The 15,241-nt window shown below is 42.4% G+C and overlaps 1 protein-coding gene across 1 annotated transcript; it reads left to right on the plus strand.

The window, feature by feature from the left end:
• Positions 1-1,617: 1,617 nt before the first annotated feature.
• On the plus strand, positions 1,618-15,001 carry hid1b (HID1 domain containing b; the record flags this gene model as incomplete). The annotated part of the gene is made up of 18 exons (XM_083904684.1): positions 1,618-1,683; positions 2,471-2,620; positions 3,716-3,886; positions 5,721-5,846; positions 7,400-7,506; positions 8,249-8,365; positions 8,438-8,678; positions 8,755-8,811; positions 8,896-9,036; positions 10,099-10,189; positions 10,273-10,424; positions 10,549-10,627; positions 12,000-12,164; positions 12,287-12,508; positions 12,656-12,792; positions 13,857-13,948; positions 14,683-14,841; positions 14,938-15,001. The coding sequence occupies 18 exons, from the start codon at positions 1,618-1,620 to the stop codon at positions 14,999-15,001; spliced, it is 2,337 nt and encodes a 778-aa protein (XP_083760810.1).
• Between the last annotated feature and the right edge of the window lie 240 nt (positions 15,002-15,241).

Consider the following 15,241-nt stretch of genomic DNA (forward strand, 5'->3'; position numbering starts at 1 on the left):
ATATTCATAATCTATATTTTTAATCTCAACAGAACTTTGGTCCTGATCCTGATCCTGGTCCTGGTCCTGATCCTGGTCCTGGTTTTGGACATGAGCTGATGCAATAACAACAAAAACACGTGTGAAACACAACTGTTTATACACAAACAAAGAAAAAAACTGTTTTTAACTTCAGTCTGAAGGAATCAACAAATTAAATATATAGACAGAATTATGAGATTAAAATCATAATCTAATCTCAGAATTGTGACTTTAATCTTTTTTCCTCAGGCATCTGGTTTATTATCTTAGAAATATGACTTTAATCTCAGAAGTTTGACTTTATTTTGCAAAATGATGTCTTTAATCTGAGAAATATGATCTTTTTTCCACAGAATCATGTTTCTAATCTGAGAAATATGAATTATTTTCACCAAATTATGAGTTTAATCTGAGAAATATTACTTTTTTTCATAAAATTATGACTTTAATCTTCAATCTTAAATCCACACTGTTGATATAATGTTTAAATAAAGTTTGACTCGGTTCGAGTTTAAATAAAGTTATAAAGTAAACGTTACCGGTTGAATCCACTGAGCGTCGCTGTTGATTCACTTTGGTGAAAAGTGAATAAAAACGAGTGAATCGTTTGAAATGAAGTTGAATAAAGAAAAACAAAAGAAAAACAAACAAACAAACATTTGAAAAAAAATCTTTAATGATGATGATGTTTTTTTTCTACGTAAGTGAAAATGAAGTGACGTAAATAATTGACGTAAACGTCAGTAAATATGTACCTAAGGAACCCGGAAGTGGCTTCACCTGGATCCTGCTTCTCTCCGCGGTGCGTTTAAGGACCGTGGGGACATTTTGAATTTACACCCAAATGACATAAAAAAACGTATTTTATTATTTAAAGAAAGCGACAGTTTAATGTTTATTTATTTATTCATTAATTTATTTATTTATGTATACGATGTTATTAGTGATTTAAATAGTTTTTGTTGTGTTTGTCTGTGTGTAATAGACTTTATAGACTTATATTATTAGTTCAGTTTCGCGTCATTTAAAGTTTTGTTGTTTAATCTGATGAGTTTGGGACCAGAATGCACCTGGGTTTTTTGTTGTTGTTTTGTTTGCTTGTTTTTGGACAATAAACTCACACAAAACGACAAACAACAGCAAATATCAGTTTTATTATTATTATTATTATTATTATTATTATTATTATCATTATTATTACATAGTTACATTGAAAAACATCTGTTAAATCCTTTTTAAAACGTGTCTTATTTATTTAGTTATACAAAACCATCGATTTCAGATTCATTTAGCATCATAACTAGGTTTATATACATGCGATGTGTGAACTAATTAAAACAAATTAAAACGAAAAAAACACTTTTATTTTATAGTCATATGAAATATGATCATAATAAATATTATTCTTCCATTATTTTACATGTAAAAAAACAGAAACACTGCCCTCATGTTAAACCTTTGTTTTTTCCGAGGGTCCGTGAACGCAGCGTCCGTGGATGATGATGATGATGATGATGATGATGATGATGATGACGATGGTCAGTGTTGACGCGGTTCCACACAGACACAGAAACAGACACAGACACAGAGACAAAGATGGGAAACACTGACTCTAAACTCCACTTCAGGAAAGCTGTGATTCAACTCACCACCAAAACACAGGTAAACCTTTTATTTTGAAAATCCTGCAGCGTTTAGAATAACGACGTGTTCACTTTGACGAGATAAAAGTTTCCAGATGGCAGCACCTGCGTCTGTTTCTGCGTCTGTTTCTGCGTCTGTTTCTGCTTCATCACGAGGAAAAACACGAGAATCTTTTGCACTTTTGACGATTTTCCGCTGCTGTTCTGTTATTATTGTTATAAATAAATCACTTAAATGAGTTTAAAAAGCACAGTTTTGTGTTTGTCAGAAGTGAAATAACGTGTTTTCTTCGATAAAATGATGAAAACCAACATTTGGAGGCTTTTTTTTCTTACTTTACTTTCTTTTAATGAGTATTTTCGTGTAAATTTGACGCATTTCACTGCGTTAAAGCAGAAAAAAGGAGGTTTTAGTGAATTTAGCCTGAACTGTTCTTCATTTATAATAATAAAAACACCTTAAAATCACCTGCCAGGTTGAGATTAATGCAAATGTTTACTATTTTTAATATAAGTGTAGGTCATTTTGTCAAAAAGAGTCAAATTCTATGAATATTTTGTTGTATATTTTCAATTATTTTAATTTATAATAATAAAAGTACATCAAAATCACCTGCCAGGTTGAGTTTAATGCAAACTTTTTGTACTTTTAACTTATTTAAAGGTCATTTTGTGCCAATTTCATGATCATTTTGTTATATATTTTCAAGTATTTGACACAAATGTTAAGTTTATTGATTATTTGAGCTGCAGAATCTCAAACGTTGTTGTTGTTGTTTGTTGTTGTTGTTGTTTGTGCGCGGCAGCCCGTCGAAGCCACCGACGACTCGTTCTGGGATCAGTTCTGGGCCGAGGCTTCGACCGCCGTACACGACGTCTTCGCTCTGGTGCCGGCGGCCGAGATCAGAGCCGTGAGGGAGGAGTCGCCGTCCAACCTGGCAACCCTGTGCTACAAGGTCACACACACACGCACATGCACGCACACACTCGTGCAGGAAGTGGTCGGGTGTTTCCAGGACGAGAGCAGGAATGCTAACCCCGCTGCTGCTGTTTGTTGTTCCCACACACTGAGCGTTAAACTTCATAAAGGTTAAAGGTCGCGTACGTTAAAAACTGAACGTACGAAAAACGTCCGAAAACAAACAAAAACAAATGCACGCACGATTCCCTCAATTTCCTGAAACAAGTACCGGCTTCCTGTCGACAACGCGTAGAAAGTTGTCGGCGATGAATTTCGTGACTTAGCGTAAAGCGGCGTTACCGCGGCGACGCTGCAAACTCGCACCGAAAAAAAAATCCGTGCTGAGAGTCGACAGAACGTCAACAAACAATCGTCAACAGAACGTCAGACTTATTATTCAGTCGCTCACAGGATTAACCAGCGCTCCACAGCGCCCCCTACACCGTGATTTAAAACATGGTTTCACCGACACACGTTTATCAGGATACGATCTCGAAAAAAAAAAAAAAAGACTCTTGAGCCGATCACGTACTGTCAACACAACAAAACAGGAAGGCGGCCATTTTGGCTCAAATTGACAATTTTGGGGCTAATTTTTGCTGATTTCGCACACGATAGATTTACCGCGATCAACTTCAAATTCAGACAGGTGAGTCGAGACAAGATACGGAGTAAAAGTTACCAAAAACTATTCTTAGTTGTACACGACGTGGCCGCTAGGTGGCATCACATTTGTGGCTAATTCTGCGTATTCACCCAAAAAACATGAAGCGTGTGAAAACTTCGCAACAGAAGGTCCGATCGCAACCAAACTTGCTATGATTGATACGTAACGTATAGTTGACCAGTGCGTGCGTTAGCTCCACTAATTAATTAAGTCTTAGTCTTAGTCTTAAAGAAAGTCAGACAGAAAATATCAGACAAACATCAACGCAGCACGTCCAAGTTTTAGTCCTGAAGCTACAAAAGTGTTTGTTTTAAAAAAAGTATGGGGCCGACAGTAGAGCCTTGTGGAACACCGTGATTCAACTGTGTGTGTGTGTGTGTGTGTGTGTGTGTGTGTGTGTGTGTGTGTGTGTGTGTGTGTCAGGCGGTGGAGAGGTTGGTCCAGGCCGCAGACTCAGGTTGTCGGTCAGACAGAGAACGTCAGGTCGTCCTCAACTGCACTCGCCTGCTCACGAGGATCCTGCCGTATATCTTCGAGGACGCGGACTGGAGAGGATTCTTCTGGTCCACTGTTCCAGGCGCCGGCAGAACCCGGGTACGTAGAGTCCTGACAGGAAGTAGCTCTGATTCTGCTGGAAGTCTGTCGAACCGTCAGGTAAAGATCGTAGAGTGAGTGTGGATTTTGTTTGGAACTCTGCCACACCAAAGTCACTCACTCTCCCACACCAAAGTCACTCACTCTCTCACACCAAAGTCACTCACTCTCCCACACCAAAGTCACTCACTCTCCCACACCAAAGTCACTCACTCTCTCACACCAAAGTCACTCACTCTCTCACACCAAAGTCACTCACTCTCTCACACCAAAGTCACTCACTCTCCCACACCAAAGTCACTCACTCTCTCACACCAAAGTCACTCACTCTCCCACACCAAAGTCACTCACTCTCTCACACCAAAGTCACTCACTCTCCCACACCAAAGTCACTCACTCTCTCACACCAAAGTCACTCACTCTCCCACACCAAAGTCACTCACTCTCCCACACCAAAGTCACTCACTCTCTCACACCAAAGTCACTCACTCTCTCACACCAAAGTCACTCACTCTCACACACCAAAGTCACTCACTCTCACTCTCTCACACCAAAGTCACTCACTCTCACACACCAAAATCACTCACTCTCCCACACCAAAGTCACTCACTCTCCCACACCAAAGTCCATAGAGTAAACCAGTGATTTTAACATCACTCTCACACACCAAAGTCACTCACTCTCACTCTCTCACACCAAAGTCACTCACTCTCACTCTCTCACACCAAAGTCACTCACTCTCACACACCAAAATCACTCACTCTCCCACACCAAAGTCACTCACTCTCCCACACCAAAGTCCATAGAGTAAACCAGTGATTTTAACATCACTCTCACACACCAAAGTCACTCACTCTCACTCTCTCACACCAAAGTCACTCACTCTCCCACACCAAAGTCACTCACTCTCCCACACCAAAGTCACTCACTCTCCCACACCAAAGTCCATAGAGTAAACCAGTGATTTTAACATCACTCTCACACACCAAAGTCACTCACTCTCCCACACCAAAGTCACTCACTCTCACACACCAAAGTCACTCACTCTCTCACACCAAAGTCACTCACTCTCCCACACCAAACTCACTCACTCTCCCACACCAAACTCACTCACTCTCACTCTCTCACACCAAAGTCACTCACTCTCACACACCAAAATCACTCACTCTCCCACACCAAAGTCACTCACTCTCACTCTCCCACATCAACGTCACTCACTCTCCCACACCAAAGTCCATAGAGTAAACCAGTGATTTTAACATCACAGCACACAGGAGTTGTTGATCACCTCAGTGACACAAAGTGACCACACGAGGCAGCAGAGGACCAGCAGCTCCTGTGTCCCTGTGAGCTAAAATCACTGGTTTTCTCTATGGGCTTTGGTGTGGGAGAGTGAGTGGTTTACAAACTTCAGTTTGGAAAAGTCTGTCTCACAGTGAAGATAAAGTTGTTCTTGACGATATCGTAGAAAACTTTAGCTCAAGGTTGGATTTTCAGAGCGTGAGATGTTGATGTTGTTGAGGTCACTGTCATCACCCTCCTGATGCTTCTCTGGTTACCTGGTCTTCAGGGGACCAAACACTGGCCATATTGTGTGTGTGTGTGTGTGTGTGTGTGTGTGTGTGTGTGTGTGTGTGTGTGTGTGTGTGTGTGTGTGTGTAGGATTGGATGTCGTGTAATTAAAGTGTGTGACTGAGCTGCAGCAGCACGAACAATCTGATGGTTTGTTTGTGACCGTGTTCAGTTTTAATGTCAACATTCATTCATTCATTCACTCATAGATCATCACAGACTCTTTAACAGTTGACTCAGATCTGTGTCTCTCGTCCTCCAGCGTCTGGACGACGATGACGATGATGACGCTGAAGCTCGTCCTCTGGCTGAGTCTCTGCTGCTCGCCGTCACCGACCTTCTCTTCTGTCCAGATTTCACCGTCCAGAGCGACAAGAGGAGCGGAAACGTGAGTTCACACTGTTAACGAATCATTTTGATGGGTTTTTGACTTTCTTCTCAAAAACAAAAAGTTTCTTGGAATGACTCAAAATTCACCATCATAATAGTCGGCATCGCCCTGAACAAGGATCCGTTAAAAATATTTGCATATCTCTTAAGGAATAATATCTATGAATTTTTGAATTTCTTAAAATGATCCATTTGCTCTGATGCACTTTGACACTGAACTGACTTTTTTCAAAAAAACAAAAAGTATCTCGGAATGACTCAAAATTTACCATCATAATAGTCGGCATCGCCCTGAACAAGGAACCTTTAAAAATATTTGCATATCTCTTAAGGAATAATTTTAATGAATTTTAATGTCGATCACTTTTTAACAACCTGGAGACGAGACGTGACAATGTGAAAGTCTCTCTCTGTGTCTTTGTTTCCATGTGGATAAACAAACATGACGTTAGCGTTTACCTTCTTTTAGCCCTGAAGCTACAACAGTGAAACTGCTGCTGTTTGTTTAAAGTGTCTGTTGTTTCTTGGCCCCCGCGGTGGTGCAGCGGGCGTCACTGTAGCTCCACGAGTTAATGAGTGACTCAGTCGGAGACAGAGAGACGGAGGAGGAGGAGGAGGAGGAGGAGGAGGAGGAAGAGGAGGAGGAGGAGGAGGAGGAGGAGGAGGAGGAGTGGCCGTGTTTGCTAACTGGGCTGATGGAGTCGTGCTGAGCAAACACGTTTAAAGACGACGGGAACGTCACCATCTGTTGTTGTTGTTGTTGTTGTTGAGTCGTCGGAAGAAGTCTCTGACTTCACTATTTGCTTCATACTGAGGACCAGTGAGGGGTTTTTAACCAACAAAGTGAGGACATTTTTACAAAATGAGGACATTTTGGCCGGTCCTCACTTTGTTTTCATTTAAAACACTTTTTTAAGGTTGTTAATGTGCTATATAGAGCTCCTCAATTTGGTACAAAAACCACATTTTCCAGCCCTGGTGTTTCACACACTTTTTGCTCTGGGGCTCCACCTGCAGACATGTTATGGTACTGCACCAAGTAGTTCTTTATAGATGTCATTCATGAAGTAGAGATTTGTTAATTGTGTTGATTTATAGAGTGGAAATACTGGTCCTCACTTTGTCAGCAAGTACAAGTGTGTGTGTGTGTGTGTGTGTGTGTGTGTGTGTGTGTGTGTGTGTGTGTGTGTGTGTGTGTGTGTGTGTGTGTGTGTGTGTGTGTGTGTGTGTGTGTGTGTGTGTGTGTGTGTGTGTGTGTGTGTGTGTGTGTGTGTGTGTGTGTGTGTGTGTGTGTCCTTCACTTCCCTCGTGTCAAATCTATTCATAAAGCTGAACTTATCTGCGCTGAAGTGTCGCTCTCACAGATTATCGTCACTCGAGTTCTTTCCAGGAATCTCACACAGAGAACACGAGTCCTTCAGTCACAGCAAAAGTCATCTATATATACTCTGCATGTACATATATATATATATATATATATATATATACACACACATATATATATATATTTATACATGTGTTGAAGACATGTCCTCCCTGTCTCTGCTGCAGGACGCCGTGGACGACGTCCTCTCCATAGACAGCTGTGAGTACATCTGGGAGGCCGGCGTGGGCTTCGCTCAGTCTCCGCCCCTAAACTACGTCCACGACCTGAACAGGTGAGAACACTGAGATCTGTGGGCGGAGCCTCTGTCGTAACCTTTTTCAAATTTGCAGACGGAGGACGTGATCCACGCGATGTAGATGTTTTAATGTGGACACACAGAAGCAGGACCTCCTTTATCTGTGAAGGTTCTCCATTGTCCAGGTCATGGTTTAACTTCAGTCGTTCACTGGAAGGAACTGGACTTAGCTGAGTTAGGTCTAAAGATCTCCTCTCAGCCTCAGCCGGTCTTCTTTGGTTCTTCTGAAGATCAAAGAAGGTCTCTCCAGGTCTGAAGAACATCTAACAAAGTGATGAAACTTTCTTTAAGAACTTCTGGAGACTTCTGAAGAACTTCTTGGTCTCGTTTTTTTTAGTTAAAGGAACTTCTAAAGTGAAGAAGGTCTCTCGAGGTCTGTAGAACATCTGAAGGGTACTGAAGAACATCTAGAGAAGTGCAGAAGGTCTCTCAAGGTCTGTAGAACATCTGAAGGGTACTGAAGAACATCTAGAGAAGTGAAGAAAGTGAAGAAGGTCTCTTGAGGTCTTAAGAACTTCTGAAGAACATCTAAAGACATGAAGAAACTTTCTTCAATTCTGAAGAACTTTCTTTAGGGACCCAGAAATAATCTCCCAAGCCCCATCTTTGGGTCCCTGACCCAGCCTGGGCCACGATGGGAGTCGAAGCAGATCTGCTGGACCACACAGTGGTTACCTGAGATGGTCTGACGTTGAGATGTTTGCTGTTGTTTCCTCAGGACGGAGCTCCTGAAGCTGCTCCTCACCTGTTTCTCTGAGGCCATGTACCTGCCGCCGTTCTCCGACGCCAGAAACCTGAACCCCTGGGTTTCCTTCTTCTGCTCCACGGAAAACCGGTAACGACAACGAGGTCGATCTCACGGCCGTCGGCGCGTGACTTTGACCACTGACGGTTTGTCTTCTCGCAGACACGCCCTCCCGCTCTTCACCTCCCTCCTGAACGTGGTCTGCGCCTACGACCCCGTCGGCTACGGCTTCCCTTACAACCACCTGCTGTTCTCCGACCACCGGGAGCAGCTGGTGGAGCAGGCGCTCCAGATCCTCGTCGTCACCCTGGAGCACGACAGCGCGTCGGGCGCCGCCGCCGCCGCCCGCCAGGCGCTGGACGCCACTGCAGCGGCCGCGTCCACGGCGGAGGCGGAGCAGGAAGTGAGAATCCACGAGTTTATAAAAGTCGCTTTAAAGGAAAACTCTGATACTGATGGAGGTTTTTTGTTGTTTCCAGTCGGTCGGACCTGACAACCTCTTTGTGAACTATCTGTCCAGGATCCACCGAGAGGAGGTGAGATGAGACTGGACCGTGAGTGGACTTCACTTCTGTCCAACCACGTCTCTCACTCTGTGTCTTTGTCTCTTTGTTCGTCAGGACCTGGGCTTTATTTTGAGAGGTCTGGCTCGGCTGCTCAACAACCCGCTGCTGCAGACGTACCTGCCGCGCTCCACCAAGAAGATCCACTTCCACCAGGAGCTGCTCATCCTCTTCTGGAAGTTCTGCGACTTCAACAAGGTGCGTCCATCATGGATCTCCTGCTCGTCCAGAACCCTTTTTTTAATGGTTTTTTAATTAGTGCAAGGCAACGCTAACGCAGGACAGCGTTTCCATGACGACTGAGCGGAAAAAGTCACGCGCGGCGTCGTGTTTACGTGACTCTGGTTTGTTAAAACGAGTCTCTAAAGCAGGGGTTCTCCCTTAAAAGCTTAGTAGTTCCTGGATTAAAACTATCGACTGTAATTCATCGCGGGCTGCCACGGGCCGCACTTTGAGAACCAATGCTCCAAAGTAACGCTAAGGTTTACATACGCAGTAACACAGGTACGCTAACGTTGTTTGTTAGCGCTGCTCTTTTCCTTTGATGAACAGACCGCTCCAGTTCCACTGTAGGCGGCGCTAACGGCGATAAAGGAGCTAGCGCAGCTAACTGGTAAACGGCGCCTGGCACGTAAACATGACGTCACGCGCGTCTTTTTCCGCTCAGTCGCCATGGAAACACCGTTAGCGTGCCATTAGCTGTTTTTAACGCGTGTCCTAATGTAAACGGGTTCATTTGTCTGCTTCTATGCTAATGTTAGCTAAACCTTCTAAAGGTTTTAAAGATTGTGACCTAAATCAAAGAAAGAGAATTGTGACAATTTATAGCATAAACATTAGAGGTTTCAAACATTAAAGTTTGGTCAAATTTATTCAGGGGCCCAAAAGAAATCTCCCGTGACCCATCCGTGGGTCCCGACCCAGACTTTGGGAACCACTCACACAGTCTACAATAACATTATTGATGTTTTTATCAATTCTGAGTCAATTTCATCATGTTTTTGGTTTTTTTTTAACATTTATTTCATATAATATATGAAATATATATATTATATTCTCTATGTTTTCATGTCATTATCGCCCCCTGGTGGCCATGCAGTAGAATACAGCTGAAAACACTTCTGTGTTGGCTTCAATCTCTGTTTTTCAGTCACTGAAGAATGATTTTTAGTATTTTTAGAAGACTGTATGTGTTTTTAAAAAAGTAAATTTTTCTCAGTGAAGTTAAAACTTTTCTTGTGTTTTTGTTTTGTTTTGTAGAAATTCCTCTTCTTCGTGCTGAAGAGCAGCGACGTGTTGGACATGTTGGTTCCCATCCTGTTTTACCTGAACGACGCCAGAGCCGATCAGTGTGAGGCCGACGTTTGTGTTTGTGAAGATTTACTGAAACATCAGCCGTTGTTAAGTCGTTATTAAAACCGTCTGCGTCCGCAGCTCGTGTCGGCCTCATGCACATCGGCGTCTTCGTCCTCCTGCTGCTGAGCGGCGAGAGGAACTTTGGCGTCCGTCTGAACAAGGCGTACACGCTGCGCGTCGCCATGGACGTCCCCGTGTTCACCGGGAACCACGCCGACCTGCTCATCGTGGTCGGTTTACGCTGCGTAACTCATGTTTAATATGTTTAATCGTCACGGAAAACACATGAAACTCAGTGTTAACCTTGTGTTTTCTGATCCCCGATGACTGAAATAACGATTCTTTCATGTCCAGATCTTCCATAAGATAATTACCCACGGACACCAGCGTCTCCAGCCGCTCTTCGACTGCCTGCTCACCATCATCGTCAACAGTGAGTATGGAGCTGCCGCCCTCTGGTGGCCAAACAGGAGAAGTGCAGCATATTTAACAGTTTTCCCCTCTGCTGAACTTGAATAGATTTTTTTACTCTCTGTTGTGATGTATAACTCAACTAACAGCACGGTGCTGCCAGCAGGTGGCGCTATGCCCTTGACCTGATGATCTCTGGCCTGATATCACACGTGTGAAGTTTTGAGATGATCGGTTAATGTACGACAAAGTTACAGGTCACGTCCAGAATGGTCGGAATTTGTCAAAATTGTGTTGTTTGCTGTGGCCACGCCCCCTTTTGAATCTGCAAGGCATTTTAATAACTTTTCACCAAGTTACCGTTAAATTTGGTGTAACTTAGTTTCGGTTTTGTCTCCCGAGTTTCACCGATTACGATTAGCGTGCTCATACGACTTCATTCATTTATAAAAATCGCTTGAAGGATGGACGCCAAATTCAAAAACGGCCGACTTCCTGTTGTGTTGAGGAAATGGTCCCAATAGACTTTTTTGTTCGCATTGACCTGTTACAAGTTTCCACCAAGTTTCGTGAAATTTGATGTAACTTAAATTCTACTGAGTTTCACCTTTGGGGGGCGCCGTGACCACACCCTTTTGAATCTGCGAGAGCTTTTGCTATTTTTTTCATATTTGATGTGTAAAACTGACGTAGGTATTTTTTTTTTTCGTGTTGTTACGATTAATCTGCTAATACGAGTTCATTCATTTAAAAAAATAGCTTGAAAGATGGACGCCAAATTCAAAATGGCTGACTTCCTGTTGCGTTGAGGTGGTGGTCCTCATATATTTTTTTGTTCGTATTGACCTGTTACATTTTCCCGCCGAATTTCATGAAATTTGGTGAAACTTAATTTTGACTTTGTCCTACCGAGTTTCACCTTTGGGGGGCGCCGTGACCACACCCTTTTGAATCTGCGAGACCTTTTGGTAACATTTCATCTTTGATGTGTCTAGAACAAATTAACGCAGGGTTTTTTTCACGTTGTTACGATTAACGTGCTCATACAAGTTCATTCATTCATAAAAAATCGCCAAATTCAAAATGGCCGACTTCCTGTTGCGTTGAGGTCGTGGTCCTCATATACTTTTTTGTCCGTCTTGACCTGTTACATGTTTCCACCAAGTTTCGTGAAATTTGGTGGAACTTAGTTTTTACCGAGTTTCACCTTTGGGGGGCGCTCCTGAGCCATTTTGTGCCACTTTTCCATTATTTCCTAAAATGTTGCACCCGTTCTGATGTCGGCTCCAATTTCGGTCCGTTTTCACCGACGTTGCGTGTCTGAAAAATGCGATTCCACTGTTCGGCTGTTTCACGCGTTCATAATGAACACATGAACCTTCACCCTCTCACAGTCTCACCGTATCTGAAGAGTTTGTCCATGGTCGCCGCCAACAAGCTGCTCCACCTGCTGGAGGCTTTCTCCACGCCGTGGTTCCTCTTCTCGTCGCCTCAGAACCATCACCTGGTTTTCTTCCTGCTGGAGGTTTTCAACAACATCATCCAGTATCAGTTTGATGGTGACGACGTTATTTTAACCCTTTTTAACCCTTTTTAACCCTTTTTAACCCTTTTTAACCCTTTCATCTTCATCTGCTCGTGGCCATTCCCTCCTGAACGTCTTCACCCTGTCACTTCACAGGAAACTACAACCTGGTTTACGCCATCATCCGCAAGCGGAACGTCTTCCACCATCTGGCCAACCTGCCGTCAGACAGGGCGTCCATGCAGAAAGCTCTGCAGAAGACCAGGAAGTCCAAGATGAGCCGGTCCAGCTCCACAGAGACCGAGTCCATGCCGGGATCCAGACCTGCAGAACCTGCCGAGCCCGGGAAACTCAAGACCAGTTTAGAGGCAACGCCAGGTTTGAAGGGTTTTCAGGCATCAATGTTTGTTTTTAGCTAATGCTAATGCTAATGCTAATGCTAATGCTAATGCTAACGCTACTTATCTATTAATCCTAATTTCACGTTTGTAAGAAATTATTCCCCCTTTTTTTTTTTTCTCACAGGAATCGACACGATAACAGAAAAGACGCAGGTGAGCGAGAACGGCCTCCTGGTGGCCGTCCCTCACACTGCGGCCGTGGACGGCGGCGCGGTGGGCGGAGCCAGCGACACAGAGTCCAACTCGGAGCGCGACCACGAGGTGGGCGGGGACAACAAACACTGTGACACCGTCACTCTGTTTTCATTAGAATGATGTTTGTTGTTTTTGTTGTTTGTTTATGGACAGTTTATTTGGTTGTTTATAAACAGTTTGTTTGTTTATAACAATTTGTTTGTTTGTTTACGAACAGATTGTTTATATACAGTTTATTTGTTCATAAACAGTTTGTTTATAAACAGTTTGTTTGTTTGTTTATTTCTAAACATGCTTGTTTGTTTGTCTGTTTATAAACAGTTTGTTTATGAACATGCTTATTTGTGTTGTTTGTCTATAAACAGTTTATTTGTTTTTCTGTTTATAAACATGTTTATTTGTTTGTTTATAAACAGTTTATTTGTTTGTTTGTCTGTTTATAAACATGTTTATTTGTTTGTTTGTTTATATACAGTTTGTTTGTCTGTTTATAAACATGTTTATTTGTTTGTTTGTTTATAAACAGTTTATTTGTTTGTCTGTTTATAAACATGTTTATTTGTTTGTTTGTTTATATACAGTTTGTTTGTCTGTTTATAAACATGTTTATTTGTTTGTTTGTTTATAAACAGTTTATTTGTTTGTCTGTTTATAAACATGTTTATTTGTTTGTTTATAAACATGTTTATTTGTTTGTCCATTTATAAACATGTTTATTTGTTTGTTTATATGTTTGTTTATAAACAGTTTGTTTATAAACAGTTTGTCTGTTAATAAACATGTTTGTTTGTTTGTTTGTTTGTTTGTTTATAAACATGTTTATTTCTTAGGTTTGTCTCACAGACTCAGAATCGTACAGGAGTCGAGTTTCCAGTGTGACGTCGTCGTCTTCGTTGTCGTGCAGCGCGACTTCAAACTGGGTGAGTGTGTGTGTGTGTGTGTGTGTGTGTGTGTGTGTGTGTGTGTGTGTGTGTGTGTGTGTGTGTGTGTGTGTGTGTGTGTGTGTGTGTGTGTGTGTGTGTGTGTGTGTGTGTGTGTGTGTGTGTGTGTGTGTGTGTGTGTGTGTGTCCTCTGAGGGACATTTGTCCACTCTGTTTCTGTGTGTGTGTGTGTGTGTGCGTGTGTGTCAGGTGACGTCGTGGAAAGCTAAACTTCCTCTGCAGACGATCATGAGGCTGCTGCAGGTGTTAGTGCCTCAAGTGGAGAAGATTTGCATTGACAAGTGAGTTTGATTTTTTTACACAGTGTGTGTGCGGAGCAGGGTGCTAGCATGCTAATGCTATTTATTGATGAAATAATAAGCATTTTTGGCTATATATGTTTTTTTGTGTTTTTTTCAAAATTAGCTATTTTTTCCACGTGAACTTCTTTTTTAATGAATGAGTTTTTTATTTTTCTGACATTTATTTTTTTCAGCTGTTGTTTTTGTTGTTTTTACTGAAATAAATAAAACACTTATAGGAGGAAATATAAAAGGACGTTTACGGTCGGTGCACAATTTTAAGCTAATTTAATCATTAGAAACTCACGTTAATGTTTTTGTCGCCCCCTGGTGGTCGTGCCACTGTTCAAACGCTTCATTGCATTCACTTGAAATATTTTTCGGGCAGATTTTCTGAACGAAAGAGATTAGTTGAGGTAGTTTTCTTGACATTTTGAACACTTTTACTGGGAGATTTTTATCATATATATTAGCGCTGGGCACGTTAGCGGCGGTTAGCGGCGCACATTAATGCATGGAAAATTAACAATTTAACAATCGGGACTCACGTAAACAGTCAGTCGTCGTGGAAACGCGTCATGCGCTAACGCGCGTTAACCTTGACACCATTAGCGCCGTTAACGTGCCCAGCGCTAATATATGTTTCTATAAAGTCTCTGGGAATAATAATTCTGATCCTTCACACGACGCAGGTGAAATCGTCGCTAAGTCTACGTGTTATTTTTCCCGCCCAGGGGTTTGACGGACGAGTCTGAAATCCTGAAGTTCCTTCAGCACGGCACGCTGGTCGGCCTCCTGCCGATCCCTCACCCCATCCTCATCAGGAAGTACCAGGCTAACGCCGGCACGGCCGCGTGGTTCCGCACATACATGTGGGGAGTCATTTATCTGCGGTACGAAGATTAAAACTGTGACGCTAAGGCTACGTGGAAACGTACGTTTGTACCATTTTCAGCGTTTTTAAATTCTCCGATTCTGTGTTTCCGTAGCAACGTGGATCCTCCCATCTGGTACGACACGGACATCAGGCTGTTTGAGATCCAGAGGATTTGAAGAAGATTCTCACGACGTTATTTCACGAAGAAGCGGCGGCCATTTTGTTTAATTTTAAAGGAATTACTGCTTCCGTTTTTTTTTTATTTAGAAAAGATATAATTTAGTTGAGTTTGAAGCAGAAAAAAATACTTTTTTTATTTCCAGGACAAGGAAAGTTTTTGTTTTTTTTCCTTCATCGTCGTCGCACATTTTATAAAACACTGGAAAAGACTTTAATTCACGTCGTGTGTGAAAGAA

Source organism: Microchirus variegatus (genome assembly GCF_963457635.1).
Source record: "Microchirus variegatus genome assembly, chromosome: 18".
Lineage (NCBI taxonomy): Eukaryota > Metazoa > Chordata > Actinopteri > Pleuronectiformes > Soleidae > Microchirus > Microchirus variegatus.